The sequence below is a fragment of the Schistocerca piceifrons genome, chromosome 5 (genome assembly GCF_021461385.2).
Source record: "Schistocerca piceifrons isolate TAMUIC-IGC-003096 chromosome 5, iqSchPice1.1, whole genome shotgun sequence".
NCBI lineage: Eukaryota > Metazoa > Arthropoda > Insecta > Orthoptera > Acrididae > Schistocerca > Schistocerca piceifrons.
In genome coordinates this window covers 615,073,290-615,097,187 of record NC_060142.1, presented here as the reverse complement: position 1 = coordinate 615,097,187, position 23,898 = coordinate 615,073,290, and the positions used below count along the sequence as shown (strand labels likewise).

General features: G+C 44.2%; 1 protein-coding gene across 1 annotated transcript in view; it reads right to left on the bottom strand.

Moving 5' to 3' along the window:
• LOC124799165 (immunoglobulin superfamily member 10-like) overlaps positions 1 to 23,898 on the bottom strand; it is a 412,304-nt gene that overhangs the window by 118,783 nt on the left and 269,623 nt on the right. The window contains exon 5 of the mRNA XM_047262704.1: positions 20,846 to 21,130. Coding sequence (XP_047118660.1) covers positions 20,846 to 21,130 — 285 coding nt within the window. The remainder of the gene's footprint in view (positions 1 to 20,845; positions 21,131 to 23,898) is intronic.

Sequence of the window (23,898 nt, the reverse complement as noted above, 5' to 3'; positions counted from 1 at the left end):
GTATAGCTGTTTACAAGATTGTATCCAGTCGCCTCCAACCTACACATTCCATATTTGTAGAGCGTTTGCTCTATTTTCCTCATGTCTGAGTACATCCATGTGTTATGAATGTCTCCCACGACTCACAGTAGACCCATGTTAGCACTTGAGTGTAGATCCAATGTGCACTATATCCAGAGAGACGTTGGGATGCGAATCCAGAATATGCCGAGCACGGGATAGAGTTTGATGGTGGATCCGCCATGCATAATGTATGCAGCAGTGTTGCAATTCAAGTCAACAATGTACCAGATCCGAGTTAGCATTCGACTGTTGATCTCCTGTGCACAATATATGTCTGGACCAATGTTTGGAGGAGGTTCCACCAAACGTCACATCTGGGATAGGGCTCACAGGTGGACCAATCATGCATTACGTCCGAACACGTGTTCTATGTTCGAAGTTTGGTTCACCAGTGGGGGAATGGGTCCTGGGAGCTGTCTGCAACACATGCATATACACAGGCATACGGAAAAGAGCGCAAACGCTCTCCAAATGTGGAATATGTGGGGAGAAGGCGACTGTATGCAGTCAAGTAGAGTGCTATACTATGCCACCTGATCAGTGCACTTGGGCTAGTTGTTGGCATCTGTACTACATTTAGACACAATTTTAGAACATAGATCGAGTAGTTATTTCATGATATCCTGGCTAGAAATGACATCATATGGATAGAATAGAGAAAAGTGGTGGGAGAATACGTATAAATGAACGAATATACAGTGAAATGAGGGGAAATTGGGGCAATATCAGCGTATCTTCTGGTTGGCGCAGAACGCTTTGTACATGGGAACAAGTATGCAACAGCAAGAGTAGTAGTAGTAGTAGTAGTAGTAGTACAGGGTTTTTGGGCGCACAACAGCAAGAGGAATCCGAGAAAACGTCTACATGGAAGCGAAGGGAATCAGGCTAGCAGTCACTTTTCATTCCGTCGAGGCAGTATTTTACTGTACATCTACTGAGGTAACAGTGATTCACGCGAGTTGACTACTGTATTTGACGCTTTTCAGCAAGACAGAGAACCATCTGCATCTAAACTTACATAATTGTACACCTGCATTAACGGATAACAGAGAATGGACGGCGTGATCGAAAGAGATGGAGCTATAACGAGGAAGCATTTAATGGTAGACTGATGATGCATTCTAGAGACAGAGAAGTTGCTGCAGGTCAATTTTATCGCTGTTCTGTCAATATGCATCAGTCACTCGACATGGCCTGCATTCGACTCGTATACAAGCACGTGTTCTGTATGTGATTTAGAGCACTCTCTACTTGCGGTCGTTAACGGCAAACTTGTCGGTCGAGAGAGGACTTCCATCTCCTGTGTGATGATACGTGACACAATTCTCTAAATGAACTGTGATTTGTGCGATGTACTACATCCCTCTGTAGCATCTTGGGTGTAAAATCGAGACTACAGCTTCATAACTAACGTGGTTATAAGTGGCGATAGGTATTTGTGAGGCACTGCAATCCTCGTGTATGCATTTGCCTGACAGATGTGCTGTTTACAGAGTTAGTGGCGTGATGACATGTAATTTCACATGTCGGAAGCTGCTGCTATGCGTCTATCTGTTTCCTTGTAAGAGGTATTCCCTGTTACTAACGATCATTTTATGTAGGACTGATGCAGGCATAGTATAGTTTCTGAACAATGATTGGATCTGAACAATGGATGCCATACATCTGTGGGACTTTATATTGTGCTCATATAACACAGAGACTTTTCAGTCTGGAACCGCGCTACCGCTACAGTCTCAGGTTCGAATCCTGCTTCTGGCATAGATGTGTGTGATGTCCTTAGGTTAGTTAGGTTTAAGTACACTACCGGCCATTAAAATTGCTACACCAAGAAGAAATGCAGATAATAAAAGGGTATTCATTGGACAAATATAATACACTAGGACTGACATGTGATTACATTTTCACGCAATTTGGGTGAATAGATCATAAGAAATCAGGACCCAGAAAAACCACCTCTGGCCGCAATAACGGCCTTAATACGCCTGTGCATTGAGTCAAACAGAGCTTGGATGGCGTGTACAGGTACAGCTGCCTATGCAGCTTCAACACAATACCACAGTTCATCATGAGTAGTGACTGGTGTATTGTGACGAGCCAGTCGCTCGGCCATCACTGACCAGACGTTTTCAGTTGGTGAGAGATCTGGAGAATGTGCTGCCCAGGGAAGCAGTCGAACATTTTCTGTATCCAGAAAGGCCCGTACACGACCTGCAACATGCGGTCGTGCATTAATCCTGCTGAAATGTAGGATTTCGCAGGGATCAAATGAAGGTAGAGCCACGGGTCGTAACACATCTCAAATGTAACGTCCACTATTCAAAGTGCCGTCAAAGCGAACAGGAGGTGACCGAGAAGTGTAACCAATGGCAACTCGTACCATCACGCCGGGTGATACGCCAGCATGGCGAGGACGAATATTCGCTTCCAATGTGCGTTAACCGCATTGTCGCCAAACACGAATGCGACAATCAGTATGCTGTAAACAGTACCTGGATTCATACGAAAAAAATTACGTTTTGCCATTGGTGCACCCAGGTTCGTCGTTGATTACACCATCGCAGGCGCTCTTGCCTAAGAGGCAACGTCAAGGGTAACCGCAGCCATGGTCTCCGGGCTGATAGTCAATGCTACTGTAAACGTCATTGAACTGTTCGTGCATATGGTTGTTGTCTTGCAAACGTCCCCATCTGTTGACTCAGGGATCGAGACGTGGCTGCACGACCCGTTACAGCCATGCGGATAAGATGCCTGCCATGTCGACTCCTAGTGATACGAGGCCGTTGGGATCCAGCACGGCGTTCCGTATTACCATCCGGAACCCACAGATTCCATATTCTGCTAACAGTAATTGGATCTCGGCCAACGCGAGCAGCAATGTCTCGATACGATAAACCGAAATCGCGATAGGCTACAATCCGACCTTTATCAAAGTCGGAAACGTGATGGTACGTATTCCTGCTCCTTACACGAGGCGTCACAACAACGTTTCACCAGGCAACGCCGGTCAACTGCTGTTTGTGTGTGAGGAATCCGTTACAAACTTTCCTCATGTCAGCACGTTGTAGGTGTCGCCACCAGCGCCGACCTTGTGTGATTGCTATGAAAAGCTAATCATTTGCATAATACAGCATCTTCTTCCTGTCGGTTAAATTTCGCGTCTGTAAAACGTCATCTTCCTGGTGTAGCAATTTTAATGGCCAGTAGTGTGGTTCTAAGCTCTAGGGGACTGATGACCTGAGATGTTAAGTACCATAGTGCTCAGAGCCATTTGAACCAACACGGAGACAATTTTTCCAAGAAGCAGTTTTTTTGTTTTTTGTTTTTCGGTTTGATATCATAATTTATCGTATAGAAACCGGAAAGAAGGATGTATGTCATGTTCTTGAAATATATTTCTCACACTGGAATATTAGCAGCACTGCATTCCATATGACTGATGGTTCGGAAATTTAAGTGATCTAACATTATAGCATGTTTTAAGAGTTGAACGTTGTAGCCTTAGGATTGAGTATGTTCATATTCTCTCTTACCAATACCTTCCAGGTACTGATCCTAGCCTCTAGAACAATAGAATTGATAGCATTGTTGATTTACATAAAAATGCTTCGACTTCCATTCGTCTGATGCTCCATTACGCATAAAAATCACATGTTTCCTGTTCTCCTTAATCGTCTGCTATTACATCACAACACTTTCAAATCTGTTACTGTACATCGATAAGGAGTGCTAATCTCTTCGACATGGAAGCGTCTCGATAAATCTTGTGCACTTGGAAGGGCGAGGACTCGGCAAGCTCCATTCATTCACAAGACGCAGGTTGCAGATTGAATCAATAATGGTGCTGCAGGGGGGGTTGGTCATTGACAATGTGAGATGATTTTTCAGTCTCTAATGTTATCCTAAAACTGCGAGAAAGCTCTGTGACTCCCACCTGTGTAGAGACAGGTCGTAGATAAAGCACTTTGCTCAAGGTGTTAGAAATATGTAGAGTACTGTCTGGTATACTTTGATGATGTTTATGTTCGAGAACTGACAATGACTGCTCAGTCGTGTATCTACATTCGCAATAATATTCGCAAATTGGGGGAGGGGTGTATTAGGTTTGTTACCGAAATTGGGAAACGTGCTGTCGCATCATTGGTCGTTGTTGAAATTACTGTAAAATTGCTAAACTTGTTTGCACTATCAACTCTGATGCTTGTTATTTCAGTGCATATATGGTGTATTTTCCATCCCATCTGTCCACAGACATGCTGTTGGTTACCACATAATGATTGACTGACAGCGTTTGTTTGAGTTGGAGAAAGAGTTTTGTGGAGGGTCAACACATTCTGGAGTTGGCTGGCGCCGAAACAGTGATCGTGTACATGACTGCAATATGAGAAATCAGTCGAAATGGTATGCAAAGCCATCAGCTATTCCGTTACTGTGACAGATGTGTTTAAATGTAGTGGTCATCAATCTCCTTCAGACTGTAGGTTGAAAACTCTCCACAATGCTGCACAACTCTTCCATTTCCCTTATGTTGTAACTGACTTTTATTTAAAATCATCCAGTGTGTGTGTGTGTGGTGTGTTATGGTAGCAGCAATAACAACATGATTTACACTGTGCGACTTCTAATTTCCTCCATCAGCTTACCTTCCATTTAGAATGCTGTAATTCTCAATGACTGTTACATTGACTTGCAAATTATAAATTGTAGCAACGAGTCGTCCTATTTTAAATTTTATCATGCAGATCGAGATTACGGCTTCAAGCTAGACATTCTCAATGCACTATTATTTTCGCGCAATGTATGTATGTCCCTTTTGGTTGGGCTTCACCCTCACTTCATTGGGTAATTTAAAATAGGACGGCTGATAGTTGCAATATATAATTTAAATGTCTAGTTTTCTGTGGGAGGCCATGGATCTGAAGGTGTTAATGTCATTTTAGAACATAACACAGACCTCGAAGTAGTTACGGGAAACAAAATGAGTGGCAATGCAAAAAGCATATTAGAACAGAAAAGAAACAATGTTTAAAACAACGAGACAGTGTTACAAGGAGCTTCTCTTGCGATTTACGGTATAGTTTGTGGGACAGGATCATCATGATACAGTGCAGGTGATGAAACCTTAAACTGGTGTGTGCAGTTGCTCAATACCTGTATATTTAATAAGATCCTCACATGTGCTCGATATATGGGAGGAGAGAGATGCTGTAAAAATCTTATCGTGTTCTCTATCAGATGAAGTTAGTAGAGCTTTTATAGTCCGAAATTTTTCTGTTGGATGTTACAGAATAACGAAGACTGCATGTGGGGTGATGGATGTGAATGGGCCCTGAGGGACGCGGGTCTGTGGCACTTGTATGACAGTCACTCCAAAAGAAATGGGCACTACTTTTTTTAAAAAAAATCTATCTTTTATTCTACATGTTTGAAATTTGTACAGTGTAGACACATTGCTTAGGAACAATATTTTAATTTCTCCACATAATTTCCATCCCTCTCAACTGCCTTACGCCATCTTGGAACCAGCTCCTGTATACCTACATGGTAAAATTCTCGACTAACCTGTTGGAGCCACTGTTTGGCAGCGTTCACAAGGGACTCATCATCTTAAAACCTTGTTCCACGAAGAGAGCCTTTAAGTTTGCCAAACAGATGATAGTCACATGGAACGAGGTCAGGACTATAAGGCGCGTGTTTCAGTATTGTCCGTCCGAGTTTTGTGATCGCTTTCATGGATATTTGACTTACATGTGGCCGTGCATTCTCATGCAATAGGAAAACATCCTGATTTTGCCGATGTGGTCGAACACAACTTAGTCGAGCTTGAAGTTTATTCAGTGTTGTCACACGTACATCAGAATTTATTGTGGTTCCACGGTATGATGTCCACAAGTAAGAGTCCGTCGGAATCGAAAAACACGGTAGCCATAACTTTTCCCGCAGAAGCAGTGGTTTTGAATTTTTTTTTTCTTCGGTGAATTAGCATGATGCCACTCCCTTGATTGCCTCTTCGTCTCTGGTGAAAAACGATGGAGCCATGTCTCATCACCTGTCACAATTCTTGCAAGAAGTTCATCTCCACTATTCTCGTACCATTCCAAAGTTTTGCTGCATACCGTTTTTCTAGTTTCTTTGTGAGCCACTGTCAACATCCTGGGAACCCACCCGGCACAAACCTTTATTAACGTCAACACTTTCAGTATTCTGCAAACACTTCCTTCCCCTATCCCAGCGTAGCGTGACAATTCGTTCACTGTGGTGTGCCTGTCAGCAGCCACCAATTCGTTAACTCTTTGCACATTGTCTGGAGTGTACGCAGTACGAGGCCTGCCACTGCGAGGACAATCCTCAATATTGCCGTGCTCGCTTTAATCAAGTAACCTACTTGCCCACCGACTAACTGTACTGCGGTTGACAGTAGCATCCCATACACCTTGTTCAACCTCTTGTGGATGATTCCAAATGTCTCGTTTTCACAGCACAGGAATTATACGACAACACATTGCTTCTGACGAACGTCAAGTGTAGCAGCTACCTTGAAGACATGCTGTTGCAGTAATGCATTTTAGCCCGTTTCTACGCAGGATGTAGATAGAAAGTGGTAGATATAGTTTTCTCCGACTTCTACTTAGTTCCGACTTACATTTGAACGATCACATGCACAGAGCTGCAGGGATGCTGGCGCAGAGTCTGAGGGGACAGTTGCAGGATGCATAGGGGCTACCAAAAATGACGTTGGAATTTTACTGTAGCAGAATGGTTCGAGAAAGGTGACTTGATTAAAGGTATGAGAGTGTCACTAGTATGATTCACTAGTGGCTGCAGTCATTAAAGGACTTCTCCAGAGGATCCACCGCAAGTATGTGCTTGATTGTTAAGACTTGATTCCTAATCGCAGACAGCCTTTCTACCGAAAGCGTAGCACAAGAGATATGTATTGCTGGTGTATATTTCTTACGACATCAATCAGCAAATCATCTACTACTGTTTGTGTTTGTTGTCAATCAACCATCGCCTATAACCCAGTCGATATATCACCAAACCTCAGAAAGGGCATCGAGATGGAATGCATAACAAATACTGGAAGGGACATATCTAGCGGCGGCGGCGTGAGAGAATTGCTTATACCGGTCTCATACCACACTCCATAGAATGACTTTCAAAATTCGGTAATTTTATTGTGTAGTTGCACTGTTAGTGACGTGTGACCACAATGATTGTCTGATACTATACACTCCAGCGTTCAATGTCTTTATTCAGTGTCACAGTATTTGTCTGAAAAAAGAAACACTTCGTTCAGAGGTAATGCCATACCTCGATTTATAAAGCCCGTATAGCTTTTAACATGGATACTTTATTGCACCTGTAGAACTAAGACCAATTGTGATGGTAATATGGTTATGTTTTTTAACATATCACTGTTAGTAAGACGATTACAACTCTCTTTCTAGGACACAGTGGTACCACTCGCAAGAAAACTTATGCGACACGACCACCCACAGTTGATTTTAAGACAGTCTCCAGAGAAGTCATTATACTCGAACATTAGGATGAAGAGCAGTTTCAAAAAAATGTATTACTTGCAAGGATACAGCATCTATCGCTGTTTGACTTCATATTTCACTCCAGATGACCAGCAAACATCACCCTACACCCCAGCTAACAGAAGCCAATACACGCTATCAGAGCTGATGGCAAAAAAATTCGTCACTATTATAATTACACATTCAATTATGGTTAAAAAACCAGCACTTGTAACGAATGGGTCATAATGCAGCACATGTACTGGAGATAATCGTCATCCTAAACGACAGCAGTTGAACTTGCTGTCTCCCCAATATACAATCACCAACTGCGCAAAATAGAACAACAGGATGGAAGAACTGAGGGAGTAACTACGCTAGGAGCAATCAGTTATTGATGATGTATGATACTTAGTAGTAGGGGATGTGTGGTAGGTTCACCCTGAGCATCAGGCTTATAAAGTGTGTGTTTGTCTTGCGAAATGTGCAAAGGCAATGACTATGTTCAGTAGTATGGAAGGTATGGATTTGATGTGGAATGCCGTGACGGCAAAGGGAGGAGAATGTCAAGTCATAAGAATGGTGATATTTCTATTTCCAGGGTCCAGATCTCGGTCTGGTTTATTTCCAATATTTCACTCATTGTCGAATGTCATTCATCTGAAACCGCAGTCCTAACATTTAATTGTAAGTATAGCTATCAGATATATATGTGAATGATTTAGTAGGATGATTCTGATTATGCGACCTTGTCAAGGCGCTGAGCTGTGGCGGATATGACTCACGTCCCCGCTAACGCTGGAGCGTTCCAATGCAATCTGTGAAGTCCTCGAGACAGCTGAATAGCGAACTGATACTTAGTATGTGTTGGACAGATTTCGTTATCAAGTGAAAATTTGAGAAGATTCAATATGTGTAATTGTGCTGAGGCATTATTCCCCCCCCCCCCCCCCCCATATAAATTGTTTGGTGGAGTGCTTCTTCGCATTTCCCGTATTTATTTGGCTGAGAGAACATCGAATGTGGTGGTTGCATCTAGCAGTTGGAAGATTCGTTTGCTGGTTCTCTAGACATGAGAAACACCTTATTTGACTTTGTAAATTGTAGGGCTGTTTTGGAATCTGTTACATCACCGACATCAGCATTCATGAGTGGAAACATCAATTTCCTATATTTCCTTTTTTGAGTTTCCACGTGAAGGTCTTCACAAACGGAATACGTTTCTCTCTGCTGGTCATTTATGATCGGTGGTGGTACACTTCACTGGACATCACAAAATCGTGAGGTGCAAATGCAGTCGAAAGTGAAAAACTATACTGTTTAGCTCATAAAACTAAATGAAACTGGAAATAGGTGATCCATGATCGTGGGGAATGTTCTAATAGTTGCTTCATTATAGGAGTCGAGTTGATGTTAAATAACTGAGTTCAGAACAGCAGGCGACTTCACTAAAAGAGTGCAGCTCTGACCCAGCCAAGAACGAGAGTCTTTGGAGGCCTCTACAGTCTGTGACAGCGGTGTCTCCTAGCCAGTAGGGGCGGCTGCGTCACTATACTTTAAACGGCGAAGATTCATTTGGGAAAGCCGCCCTTTTATCTCCCAGTTATCTATACCTATTTTTGTGTTGGCGAAGAGAGATCGTATAAAGCACGCGGCGGCCAGCACATGTCGGAAGGGTCCTAGCGTAGTTGCTCCCTCAGTCCTTCCATCTTCTAGTTCTATTTTGCGCAGTTGGTGATTGTACATTGAGGAGACAGCAAGTTCAACTGCAGTCGTTTAGGATGACGATTTTCTCCAGTGCATGTGCTGCATTATGACCCATTCGTTACAAGTGCTGGTTTTTTAACCACAATTTGATGTGTAGTTATAATAGTGACGAATTTTTTTGCCATCAGCTCTGATAGCGTGTATTGGCTTCTGTTAGCTGGGGTGTAGGGTGATGTTTGGTGGTCATCTGGAGTGAAATCTGAAGTCAAACAGCGATATATGCTGTATGCTTGCAAGTAATACACTTTTTTAAAACTGCTCTTCGTCCAAATGTTCGAGTAGGACGACTTCTCTGGAGACTGGAAATGTACTCTGTAGGAATCATCATGGGTTTCGAAGAAGATTGTGTGAAACCTAGCTTGTGCTATTCGTCCACGAGACTGAGAGAGGCCATAGACACGGGTTTCCAGACAGATGCCGTGTTTCTTGACTACCGCAAGGCGCTTGATGCAGTTACCCACTGTCGTTTAATGAACAAAGTAAGAGCATATGGACTATCAGGCCAATTGTGTGATTGAATTGAAGAGTTGCTAGGTAACAGAACGCAGCATGTCATTCTCAATTGAGTGAAGTCTTTTAAAGTAAGAGTGATTTCAAGTGTGCCGCAGGGGAGTGTCGTAGGACCGTTGCTATTCACAATCTATATAAATGACCTTGTGGATGACATCAGAAGTTCACTGGCGCTTTATTCGGATGTTGCTGTAGAACAACGAGAGGTTGTAACAGTGGAAAATAGTACTGAAATGCAGGAGGATATGCAACGAATTGACGCATGGTGCAGGGAATGGCAATTGAATCTCAGTTTAGACAAGTGTAATGTGTTGCAAATACACACAAAGAAAGATCCTTTATCATTATCTACAATGTAGCAGGTCAGCAACTGGAAGCAGTGAATTTTATAAATTATCTGGGAGTAGGCATTAGGAGTGATCTAAAATGGAATGACTATATAAAATTAATCGTCGGTAAAGCAGATGCCAGACAGAGATTCATTGGAAGAATCCTAAGGAAATGCAGTCCGAAAACAAAGGAACTAGGTTACAGCACACTTGCTCACCCACTGCTTGAATACTGCTCATCGGTGTGGGATCCGTACCGGATAGGGTTGATATAAGAGACAGACAAGACCCAATGAAGAGCAGTGCGCTTCATTACAGGATCATTTAGTAATCGCGAAAGCGTTACGGAGATGATAGATAGACTCGAGTGGAAGACTCTGCAAGAGAGACGCTCAGTAGCTCGGTACAGGCTTTTGTTGTAGTTTCGAGAACATACCTTCACCGAGGAGTCAAGCAGTATATTGCCCCCTCCTACGTATATCTCGCGAAGAGACCATGGGGATAAAATCAGTGAGATTAGAGCCCACACAGAGGCATACCGACAATCCTTCTTTCCGCGAACATTACGAGACTGGAATACAAGGGAGAACCCATTGAGGTACTCAAGGTACCCTCCGCCACACACCGTTAGGTGGCTTGCGGAGTATAGATGTAGATGTAGATCAGCATCTAGTCACTTGAATGCATTTCCCACCAAAAAGAATAATGATTGTACCTTGCATCCCAGCTTTTTCCCCCTAGCTTGTTGGTGTAGGGTAAAGTTTTAGTGTTTCTGTCGCTGGTTTGGAGTGGTACTGTGAGATTCTTTTCCCAGCAGGATAACACCAGTTGTCTGGTATCGTTAGTTTTCGCGATTTTAAACCATTCTCGTGCAGTTATATGCGTATAGTTATGTAATTAGGACCGACCTTTGTGATTAATTATTTAATTAGCACGGATATTTGCGTTAGTTTCTTGACCAAAATAAATAAAGTACACTAGCCTAACCTTCCTCTCCCACATCTGGACGGTCTCCATGTGTTATGGGGTGCACTTAGGCTTTCCATCCAGTAGAATCAGGGTGCGAGTCGCTGATAAGTTTCGTTTTTTACATGCACTGAGAGTTCTTGCACTGTATTATTTTCGGATGTTTAAGCGTTGCGAGCATGTTTGCATGTAATATTTCGGTGATCTACGAGTAGTGTTCAGATCTGTATGCTGTGTACTGAATTACTTCGGTAATTTACGAGTTGTCTGCGTCTCTCCTCATAGGTGTAACACATTATTTAAGAGTAGTTTCCATTTCTGTAAAGTGTATATTGTGACACCAAGCACGTCAGGGTGAGTGTTTTGTATTAGCATAATCAATAAACTACATGAAATCCGTCCCTTAATATTGTTGTTCAAAAAATATATGAAGTACACTCCTTCCTCTCTCTGGTGGCCCAGAACAGGCAGATTCCTTTACCAATTTCCAAATCCAGACCGCTGGGGATGATGAGGAGGCTGGGGCACACGTTGAACTGAGGAAAACACGAGATGTCATCATAATACTGTGTTCCTATGGACCTAACTGCATGATCAACTGACCTATCGCGGCACCGTGTGCCGGTGAACTCGAGAACTAGGTCAGTTCTTTGGTCTGGTGGATTGGAGGTAGTTGTCTCTTCTGTGGTGGAAGCAGAGACAGTTATTTCCATCCATTGTGCTATGCAAAGGGTTCATTGGCAGGACCGTATTCTTCCTCTTCATATGCTCAAGCATTGATGTTTGCTTCCATTCCTCATGCAGTGAGCTGTGGATGCACTCCTAGGCTGAATGAGTGCATGTAATACAGTTATTAACATTTCCTCACGCTCTTTCCACACTGACAACTGATATTGTGGTGGTGGTGGTGGTGGCAATACCAATCTAAGCCAATACTGTTGTAGGTAGATAATAAATTAAAACAAATTTCAACGAAATTAATCAAATTTATATAAACTGAAAGCAATTTTATTCGAATTGAATAACATCATGAGAAGCCACTGGTGGGGCCAACACCATACTCATTCCCGTCAGCTGCAGGAGTAAGCTCTTAGAGCAAAATCCCTCCAAAATTTTAATGACGGCCCAATTTCCAAGAGGATGAAGCACCATCATACAAAAAAGTCGGAAAGAAGGGGTAGGGGACCCTTAGAAGCTCCTAATTTAATTTCCCATCGAAATTTAAACTTCCCGCCAGGCGGTGCATGGCAAGGGGTTTGTGGCACTTTCCCGCCAAAAGCCACCATCTTGGATAACGGTACTAGCATTATCAGCTGACGTCACAGCTGCCATCTTGGATGACGTCCATGGGGTGGCACCAGCCTAGTACCCGTACTATCGTCTGGACCGTGCACGACTGGAAAACGACGAGCTGATCAAATGAGCCCTGATTTCAGCTGGTATGAGCTGATGCTGGGGTTGAAGTTTGACACAGACAGCACATAGCCGTGGACGCAGGTTGTCAACATGGTACTGTGCAAGTTTGTGGTGGCTCCATAACGGTTTGGGCTGTGTTTACATGAAATAGACTTGATTATCTGGTCGTACTGAATAGATCGTTGATTGGAAATGGTTATAATCGAACATTTTGTGGCAGAACGCAGCCCTGATCTGACTTCACGTCTTGTCACTGGGCCAAAGTTGTTCGCGACTGTTTTGAAGAACATTCTGGACATATTGTGCGAATGATTTAGCCACCCAGATCGCCCAATATGAGTACGGTCGAACATTTATGTGACATAATCGAGAGGTAAGTTCTTACACAGCATCTTGGACCGGGATCATTTTCGTAACTGTGAATGGATATTGAGACAGCATGAATTAATATTTCTGCAGGAGATTTCTAATGGCTTGTTGAGTCCATGGCATGTCGAGTCGCTGCACAATACCGGGAAAAAGGAGCTCCGACATGATATTAGGAGGTATCCCACGACCTTTTCCACCTCCATGTACATTTCTGAATGACATTTAGTTATAACACACTGCACCAAGAAACATAAATGTTGATGGATCTCCAAAACACAAGTCACAATTTGATAACAATGTAACCATGAGAATGACGTTTCTCCCCACTTTATTACAACAAATCACACAGTTAACGACGAGTTTCATTCCCCTCGTCGGTGCAACATGCTCGTAAACGACTCGGATTCTGCATACGGTACGTGTGCCTCATCGTATATGCGATCAGTGCGCGCTCTAGCGGAAGTTGTTGGCTGTCTATGGCTCGCCAATCACCCTGTTTACGAAATGGACGGGCGTAAAATTCCTGTGTTACGTCTACTAAAGCGCGCATTTCCTCTCTTGTCCATACTCTGGTCATGTCGTTTTTACTGTGGTCCCCACAGATAACACTTCAATGTCCATGAATATGTTATGATGCGAAAAGGATAGAACCATTTGCGTCATAAGGACTTCTTTCCATAAAAGTTCGAATACAAACAGTGCGATACAAATTGACAATAGCTCTCCACATAAGATAAAATTTACATCATCATACCCACATTTTGGCAAAATGCGAAGGTCACTCTTACTTCATCAGCGTTCCTATTCATTAACATCTTTACAACATGTGAAAAAAACTTGAAATAAGACAGTGAATGATACATTACCGCAATTAATGAAGTTGTCTTAAAGGTAAAGCCAATCGAAGAAACTCACTCCAGGGAAGAGCGTAATATATTCACCTAACATCTAATATTACCGAATATGCTTCTTTCAAAATAATAAGAAAGTGTTATAACATATTAGAAAACGGGTAGATTAATAACAAATATTTGTATGGAGCAGAAACATATATTAGCTTACATTCCTTCCTCTCTGCTCACGACACTAACGAATACACGAATCACCTAACCCTTTACATTGCATATTACCATTTACTCAACGCCTTAACCGCAAGTATGTTATTAATTGACTTATAATTATTACAAATTGTACCAAGAACAATGCACTTATGGTGTATCCTCTATGTGACGTCGCTTTGAAATGGCATACTTTCATAATATGCGAATTACGGTAATTATCTAACCATCAATATAACGTTTCCCCATTTTTCTACAAGTAACCGTACAATTAACGACTGGTTTTCGAGAGATCCTGATTTTTCTAGTATTTAGGGAGGGCGTACATACCCGGTGGTTATAATTATACTTTCCCTATAACACGTTTTAACACAGAAACTAATTACCGTACGAATACCAAACTCGTAGCATTAATGTCCAGAGCATGGGGTGTATGATTTCCATGGGTCACAGCGTCACTATCCAGTCCCAACTGTGGCCACCAGGTGCCATGACCAGTCATCATGATTACAGTCTCAGTGCACTTGTTGATGTGACAACATGAGCTTGGACAAAAGGAGCAAGGCATTATTGCTGAAGATTTACTATCAAAAATACAAGCAATGCTGCAGCTGCACCTGGAGAATATCGCCGGCGCAAAGGATTACGGAAGGGTCCTCTCTTTCCAACTACTGTGCAGAGTATGATGTAGAAGTTTGAATCAATTGCAGGACTGGGCGTCGCTCCAGGAAGAGGCTGACGACCAACTACATCACAGGTGGTTGATGAAATTGCTGTTGCTATGGCAGGCAACGTTGGGCACAATTCCCGATCTTCAGGCAGTTCACGTGCTGTGTCACGACAGTTGAACAGCCCATGGTCCACTGTATGAAACTGCCGAACCGTTCTCAAATGGTAGATCATCTTCCACCATAGGGGGCACAATGATGTGTTGATTTCGCTCTACACTTTCCCTTGCAAGGATTGAAGTTGACAGGTGCTGGCCCTGGACCATTTTATGGACGGATGAAGTTCATTGTTCTCTGACAGATGAGGTGAAGAATTGCTGTGTGTGGAGATCTTCACCTCCAATATCTGTGCATGAAGTTCCTCTGTATGGTGAACGTGTCACCGTATGGTGTGGCTTCACAGTTAGGTTCATCATTGACCCACTCTTTTTTGAACATGTTTCTGTTAAAGGACCAAAGACAAGCAGTGTGACTGGCCAGCGGTACTGCGATATGCTCCGCCAGCATGTCATACCCGTCTTAAAGGAGAGAGACGCCGCGCAGAGGGGCAGCGTGGTTTGAGGCGTCGTGTAACAGACTGCGTGCCCCTGCCGTAGGTTATAGTCCTCCCTCAGGCATGGGTGTATATGTTGTCCTTTTGAAATTTTTTTTGGAGAGAGACGCATTGAACTCACAAAGATGGAGCCCCACGGCGCATCACACGTTTGTTCACCTGTTTGCATTTGGAAACGATCGAATAATCAGCCAAACGTTTCCAAATGCTTGGCAGGCACGATCACATGATCTCTCTGTGGGGCTACCTGAAGGACAGGAACATTCACACATGTGCTGATATGAAACGCACCATGTCAACACAGGCAGCCAGCATTCCTACGCACATGCGTCGTTCTGCCGTGCAGAATGCAATCCTGTTCTCTCAGGATTCTGGACACTGATGGTATCCATATTGAGCCTCTTTTGTAGCAGTAATGAAGTCGATATGTAATGTTATGACGTACTGTAGCAGCACATTTAAAGTGTTGCAGTTGAATCTTCATTTTTTCTGCTGTGGCATTCTCCACCAGACATCACAGCGCCTAGATTATCAGCAACCAAAGTGACAGCATGCTGCTGTGGGTTGCCCACTTCGCAGGCTCACCGAAGTACTACACAACCGACAGGCAATATTGATGAACGGCCACAATAACAACAACAACAACAGCAACACAGCAAAGACACCAGCGGCCACCAGGGGCCACTATTGGCGCACATAAATATAAGGAAGAGGTCGCTGCAGATCCTGGAACTTTTTTCACACGTCAATCCACGTCATGGAAAATAGTTCCGAGGTACTCATCCGCCGAAACGCTATACAGGCCGGCACTCGGCCGCACATCGGCAGTTCATCAATCTCCAGCAGATGTGGATAGCTGCCGCCCCGGCAGACTGGCTTGGATCTTCTCACTGATCTCTGGATTAGGCTTGGTATATCAGAGAAGTCTCTGGCGGAGACTAGTAGGAAATTATTTCAGTTTTTTTCTATATTTTTCTTGAATGTAGTCGTGATTCGAAGACGGATCACTGTTTTGTGTTGGTATTATACTTGGATAATTTATTTGGTTAATTGAACAGTCCAATAAATTATTTTCGGACTTTGATCGTTAGTTTCTTGTGCTTACGCAGACATATCATTTTCTCTTCCCCATGACATTGACATTAATGAAACTAAATCTGGTCCTCGTACGCTAATTAGTTTCCATGTGAAATATGGTACGTTTAACTAAGACTACCCGGTACACATCGGCTTCAAATGAAAGCCAGCGTTACGTCTCGCAGCTCTGTACTCAAGAAAATGGCGTCATGTGACGTAGGTAGCGTTCTTCGATGCCGTTGGCATACGTTTACAAGCACGTTCAGAATATCTGGCATGCTAGGTATAGCTCTGCACCTTCGAAAAGGCTCCCCAATGTGCTTTTCAAACGCACTGGGGCCAGAGAATTACACGGGCCCTGTGAGGCGCGTCACAGCACGACACAACAGGTCTTCGATGACCAGCGACAGCCTCCGGCCGGGAGCGAGTTATTATTTGTGAAGAGTTTAACATTCCGTAACGGCGGGTTTAAATATATGCTAACTCTCGATAACATAAGACAAAGTTAAGAATTTAGTGGGTACTCTTTTATGGGCATACGGATTTCCTGTGGGCCCTGCACGGAGCGGAGAATTCGCAATTGTTTGCGGACAACACAACTAGTGTTACGTAAGAGGTTCTTTGTGAGGGGTGGATTTTTATGAATGCCGCTCGTCAGACTCAACGTTCAACGTTCCAAGGCACGGTTTGCGAACTGACAGCTTTAAGAGCGCCCGTTCACGCAAAGCACACGCTATTTAAAAGAGGCACTACCTCCACAATATCGAAAGTACTGCAATGTACCATGCTTTAAATCAAATTAACGCTTTTACCGTTTCGTTCGTTGGGTTATATCTTTCTAAGTTTTTATGGAATGTATTGGTTTTATTATCAAAAAGTAATATATGCCTTTTTCTCAGAAACTGTTCCAGAAATTTCTACCAACTTTTCTCTTCGCATGTAGTAAGCTCCTCTCATTAGGTTTTCTGAATATTTAGAATAGAAGAGTAAAATAATATTATTAGTAGAAGTCCGAGAGTATAATATAAAATTTATGCGAAATTCGAAGCATTTTGCATAGCATCTGAGTTTACAAGCTGAATTTCAAAATTTCCTCTTGAGACAACATTTATGATGTTAACAGAAATAATTGTACAATATTTCATGATTATAGCCTTTATAAACTCTGAGATAAGGGTACGTAATTTAAAAAAACATAATTTTTAGGAAATGCAATTTAAGTTTCATTCTAACGTTTTCTCTTATGTAACCTCTTATGTTCAGAATGCTCCAGTTTTGTACTAAGACTCTTATTTTCCTAGAAGGCTTCTCTTCTGATTTCTTGTTGTCTGCCTGTTTTCCTTTACCCAGCCTTCAACTCACCTTCCAACCGCAGAGAGATGCTGTAAATCTATTTTTCACAAGATGTCTTGAGCGAAATTATCTATCTTAAGCCCCATTCTCTCTAATACCCTCATCCTCCCCCCCCCCCCCCCCCGCCCCATGTTCAAAAAAATTGTTCAAATGGCTCTAAGCACGATGGGACTTCACATCCGAGGTCATCACTCCCCTAGACTTAGACCCACTTAAACGTAACTAGCCGAAGGACATCACACACTTCCATGCCCGAGGCAGGATTCAAACCTGCGACTGTAGCAGCAGCGCGGTACCAGCGCCTAGAACCTTTCGGCCACAGGGGCCGCCTCCCCCCCCACCCCCCCCCCCCGGCCCTAAATGTTCCCAACCGTCAGTAGCACAAGGCAAAACAAGAATTGCTTTTTCATAATCAAAGCAGTTGGCATGTCATTGTTTGTAATATGAGGAACAGTCTCAGATAATCTATAAAACCAAGGTCTACATCTGACAGCCCCTAAACGGACAGGAATGTTAGATCGTATTATGCTACCCGTATTTATTAAGTGCTCAGTCACATGCTGAGAATGGGCTGGAAGAGCTTTATTAAATCGAGATAACAGAAGGGGAAAGAATCAATTGCTGTAGCAGAGAACAGAATAAACACAGTAATGGAGTTACAACTCCAAGAAGTAAGTAATCGACGAAAACACAGGGCTCCAGGCGGCGTACACTAAGCTGGCTGTTGATGCCAGTCATTTGTCACCGGACAGTCACTCATCTCGCACCACAGCTGCATCTCTGGATGACGTGAACGGAACAAGAGCGTCCGACCACAGCAGCCGCTACAGAAGTAAAACGCAATTGTTGTTCAATGGGGTACAATAAAGCGCCGAAGAAAGTGGTATAATCGTCTGTATTCAAATACGCCTACATAAGACAACAAGTGTGGTTGTTAGATGGGTTACTGCTGCTACAATGGCAGGCTATCAAGATTTATGTGAATTTGAACGTGATGCTATAGTTGGCGCACGGACGATGGGACACAGCATCCAGAGATAGAGATGAATAGGAATTCTCCCGTTCGACCATTGCACGAGTGTACAGTGAACCCGGTAAAACATCAAACCTCCGATATCACTGCGGCCGCAAAAAGATCCTGCAAGAATGGGATCTGCGACAACTGAAGATGCTCGTTCAACGTGACAGAAGTGCAGCCCTTCCGAAATTTGCTGCAGATTTCAGTGCTGGGCAGACACCACCGATATGGACTTTCGGAGCCGAAGGCCCTCCCCTGTACCCTGTGAATGCACGACACAAAACTTTACGTCTCTCCTGGGTACGTCAATACCAACGATCGTCTGTTGATGACTGGTAACATGTCGCCTGGCCGGAAGAGTCTCGTTTCAAATATTATCCAGCGGATGGACATTTACGGGTATGAAAATAACCTCATGAATCTATGGACCCAGCATGCCAGCAGGGGACTGTTACAGCTGCTGGAGGCTCTGTAATGGTGTGGGGTGAGTGCAGTTTGAGTGGGATTGGATCCCTGATACGTCTAGATACTACTCTAACAGGTGACACGCACATAAGCATCCTGTCTGATCACCTGCATCCATTCATGTCCATTGTGGATTCCGACAGACTTGGGCAATACCAGCAGGGCAATGCGACACATCCACGCGTCCATAATTGCTACAAAGCGGCTCTAGGAACACTCTCCTCAGTTTTCCGCTGGCCCCCAGACTTCGCAGACAAGAACACTGTCCAGCATATCTGGGATGCCTTGCAACGTCTTCTTCACAAGAGATCTCCCCCCCCACCCCCTTGTACTGTTACGGATTTATTTATAGTCCTGGAGTATTCACGGTGTCAGCACTACTCCACACATTAGTCGAGTCCTTGACACCTCATTGTACGGTACTTCTGCGTGTTCGCGTGGGCACTACACGATATTAGGCAAGTATACTAGTTTATTTGTATCTTCAGTGTAGACTTGAAGTGTTGCCTCAAAAACTAGGTCCGGCAGGAAGATTGCGTCACTCATACAATAATTTTTAACCCACTTCGGATGCAATTTCATCATTGAAACGTTGGGTACATATTACCTATGAGTTCAGCTAATAAATAAAAAACAGATTGTAAATTGACAGTCTCGATCTAATTCAGGAACACCCTCCCCTAAGTGCAGCCCCGTCCGGTTGACCGTGCGGTCTCAAGCACGGCTTTCCGGGCGGAAAGGAACGCCAGTCTGCGGCACGAATCCGCCCGGCGGATTTGTGTCGAGGTCCGGTGAGCCGGCCAGTCTGTGGATGGCTTTGAGGCGGTTTTCCATCTGCCTCGGCAAATGCGAGCTGGTTCCCCTTATTCCGCCTCAGCTACACTATGGCGGCAATTGCTGCGTAAACAAATTCTCCATGTACGCGTAGAACACCACCATTACTCTACCACGCAAATATAGGTGTTACACTAGTCTGGTGTGAGACGTTCCCTGGGGGGTCCACCGGGGGCCAAAACTTCACAGTAACCCTGGGTTCGGTGTGAGGGTCCGCCGCTCGTGGTCGCGTTCTCGCTTTCTGCGCCCGGGTTCCTGGGTTCGATTCCCGGCGCGGTCAGGGATTTTCTCTGTCTCGTGATGACAGGGTGTTGTGTGATGTCCTTAGGTTAGTTAGGTTGAAGTAGTTCTAAGTTCTAGGGGACTGATGACCATAGATGTTAAGTCCCATAGTGCTCAGAGCCATTTGAACCATTTCCGTGTGGGGTGGTGGAGGGGTGAAGTGGACTGCGGTAGTCGTCGTGGGGTTGCTGACCACTGCGGCTGCGGCGGGGATGGAGCCAAAAAAAAAAAAATGGTTCAAATGGCTCTGAGCACTTTGGGACTTAACTGCGGTGGTCATCAGTCCCCTAGAACTTAGAACTACTTAAACCTAACTAACCTAAGGACATCACACACATCCATGCCCGAGGCAGAATTCGAACCTGCGACCGTAGCGGTCACGCTGTTCCAGACTGAAGCGCCTAGAACCGCACGGCCACATCGGCCGGCGGATGGAGCCCCTCCGTCGTTTCTGAGTCCCCGGTTAACATAACATAATAAGAGTTTGCAGGTGTCTGAAACCCAGGAAGAGAACACGGGGTGGGTAGAGCGTACCGTTGATGACGTGGACGCTAATGCTGGCGGGCCGCGCGTTGGACGGCACGCACGAGTAGTTGCCCGAGTGGTGTCGCTGCGCGTCCTGCACGAGCAGCTCGCTGGAGAAGGCGGCGTGGCGCACGTGGAGGCCGCGCGCCGCGTCGTAGTTGACCATGCGGCCGCCGTGGTACCAGAACACGTAGACGGGCGGCTCGGTGGCGCCGCGGAGGGCGCACACCAGCCGCAGCGCACTGCCGCGCTTCACCAGCTTGTCCGGGCCGCCCAGCAGCTCGGCGTGCGCCTCTGCAACAACAGGTCGTTAGTCCCAAAAGGGGCACTGGCGTCGTAGGTTCTTTAAAATTACTATTTAAATCGGGCTGTTCCGGCTCGGGAGCAACCAGCCATTTGCTGTTCTAGTTGCAGTGTATTATAACTAAATGTAATTACGTAATGTACACTGAGGTGAAAAAGGTCGTGGGATGCCTCCCAATATCGTGTCGGAGCTCCTTTATCCGGGTATCGTTTAGCGACTCGATATGCCATTGACTCAACAAGCCATTGGAAATCTCCTGCAGAAATATTAATTCATGTTGCCTCAATATCCATTCACAGTTACGAAAATGATGCCATTCCAGGATGCTGTGTACGACCTTACCGCTCGATTATGTCCCATAAATGTTTGACGGTACTCATGCTGGGCGATCAGGGCGGCTAAATCATTCTCTCGAATTGTCCAGAATGTTCTTCAAAACAGTGACAAGACGTAAAGTCAGATAATGACTGCATACTGCCACAAAGTGGCCGAACGTAAAGATTTCCAATGAACGATCCATTCAGTACGACCAGAGAATCAAGGCTATATCATGTAAACCAGGCAGAAGTGACCGCGGGACCGAGCAGCTCGCACATGCGCAGAATGCGTGCAGTAGAGCCCTAAGGCAGCTAAAGCATAATGATGTGTGGGTAGGGGAGCCCTTCTCCTGATTCAATCCACTGTTAGTTTTTGGTAACTGGAAGAGCATGTGTAGGAGGTGTCCAGCAAATGACAATTGTAAGCCGAGGGGCGCCGTAAGGAATTGGGGGGAGTGGGGCAGAGATGGAGGGTTGATAGAGCGCACTCAAACAGTTATTATCATTATGACACGTTTCTAACAAGTGAACTGCACTGCTTGGCAACTGCTAAGGAACAGAGGCATTGTTGGACAGGAATAATTACGGGCAGTGATAAACGATATGGAACACTGTACATACGGAATACATGTGGACTTATATACCGAGTGCTCTAAAATACCCTTTATACGCTTGTAGGGCCTGAAGAAACAAACAGTGATTATAGCAGCTACTTCTGTAAAATATCTGGGACTATGCGTGCGGAACGATTTGAAGTGGAATGATCATAAAAAATTAATTGTTGGTAAGGTGGGCGCCAGGTTGAGATTCATTGGGAGAGTCCTTAGACAATTTAGTCCATCAACAAAGGAGGTGGCTTACAAAACGCCCGTTCGACCTTTTTTTTTTGGTCATCAGTCTACTAACTGGTTTGATGCGGCCCGCCACGAATTCCTTTCCTGTGCTAACCTCTTCATCTCAGAGTAGCACCTGCAACCTACGTCCTCAATTATTTGCTTCACGTATTCCAATCTCTGTCTTCCTCTACAGTTTTTGCCCTCTACAGCTCCCTCTACTACCATGGAAGTCATTCCCTCATGTCTTAGCAGATGTCCTATCATCCTGTCCTTTCTCCATATCAGTGTTTTCCACATATTCCTTTCCTTTCCGATTCTGCGTAGAACCTCCTCATTCCATACCTTATCAGTTCACCTAATTTTCAACATTCGTCTATAGCACCACGTCTCAAGTGCTTCGATTCTCTTCTGTTCCGGTTTTCCCACAGTCCATGTTTCACTACCATACAATGCTGTACTCCAGACGTACATCCTCAGAAATTTCTTCCTCAAATTAAGGCCGGTATTTGATACTAGTAGACTTCTCTTGGCCAGAAATGCCTTTTTTGCCATAGCGATTCTGCTTTTGATGTCCTCCATGCTCCGTCCGTCATTGGTTATTTTACTGCCTAGGTAGCACAATTCCTTAACTTCATTGACTTCGTGACCATCAATCCTGATGCTAAGTTTCTCGCTGTTCTCATTTCTACTACTTCTCATTACCTTCGTCTTTCTCCGATTTACTCTCAAACCATACTGTGTACTCATTAGACTGTTCATTCCGTTCAGCAGATCATTTAATTCCTCTTCACTTTCACTCAGGATTGCAATGTCATCAGCGAATCGTATCATTGATATCCTTTCACCTTGTATTTTAATTCCATTCCTGAACAATTCTTTTATTTCCATCATTTCTTCCTCGATGTACAGATTGAAGAGTAGGGGCGAAAGGCTACAGCCTTGTCTTACACCCTTCTTAATACGAGCACTTCGTTCTTGATCGTCCACTCTTATTATTCCCTCTTGGTTGTTGTACATATTGTATATGACCCGTCTCTCCCTATAGCTTACCCCTATTTTTTTCAGAATCTCGAACAGCTTGCACCATTTTATATTGTCGAGCGCTTTTTCCAGGTCCTCAAATCCTTTGAAAGTGTCTTGATTTTTCTTTGGCCTAGCTTCCATTATTAGCCGTAACGTCAGATTGCCTCTCTCGACCCTTTACTTTTCCTAAAGCCAAACTGATCGTCACCTAGCGCATTCTCAATTTTCTTTTCCATTCTTCGGTATATTAGTCTTGTAAGCAGTTTCGATGCATGAGCTGTTAAGCTGATTGTGCGACAATTCTCGGGCTTGTCAGCTCTTGCCGTCTTCGGAATTGTGTGGATGATGCTTTTCCGAGAGTCAGATGGTATATCGCCAGACTCATATACTCTATACACCAACGTGAATAGTCGTTTTGTTGCCACTTCCCCCAATGATTTTAGAAATTCTGACGCAATGTTATCTACCCCTCCTGCCTTGTTTGACCGTAAGTCCCCCAATGCTCTTTTAAATTCCGATTCTAATACTGGATCCTCTAACTCTTCTACATCGACTCCTGTTTCTTATTCTATCACATTAGAC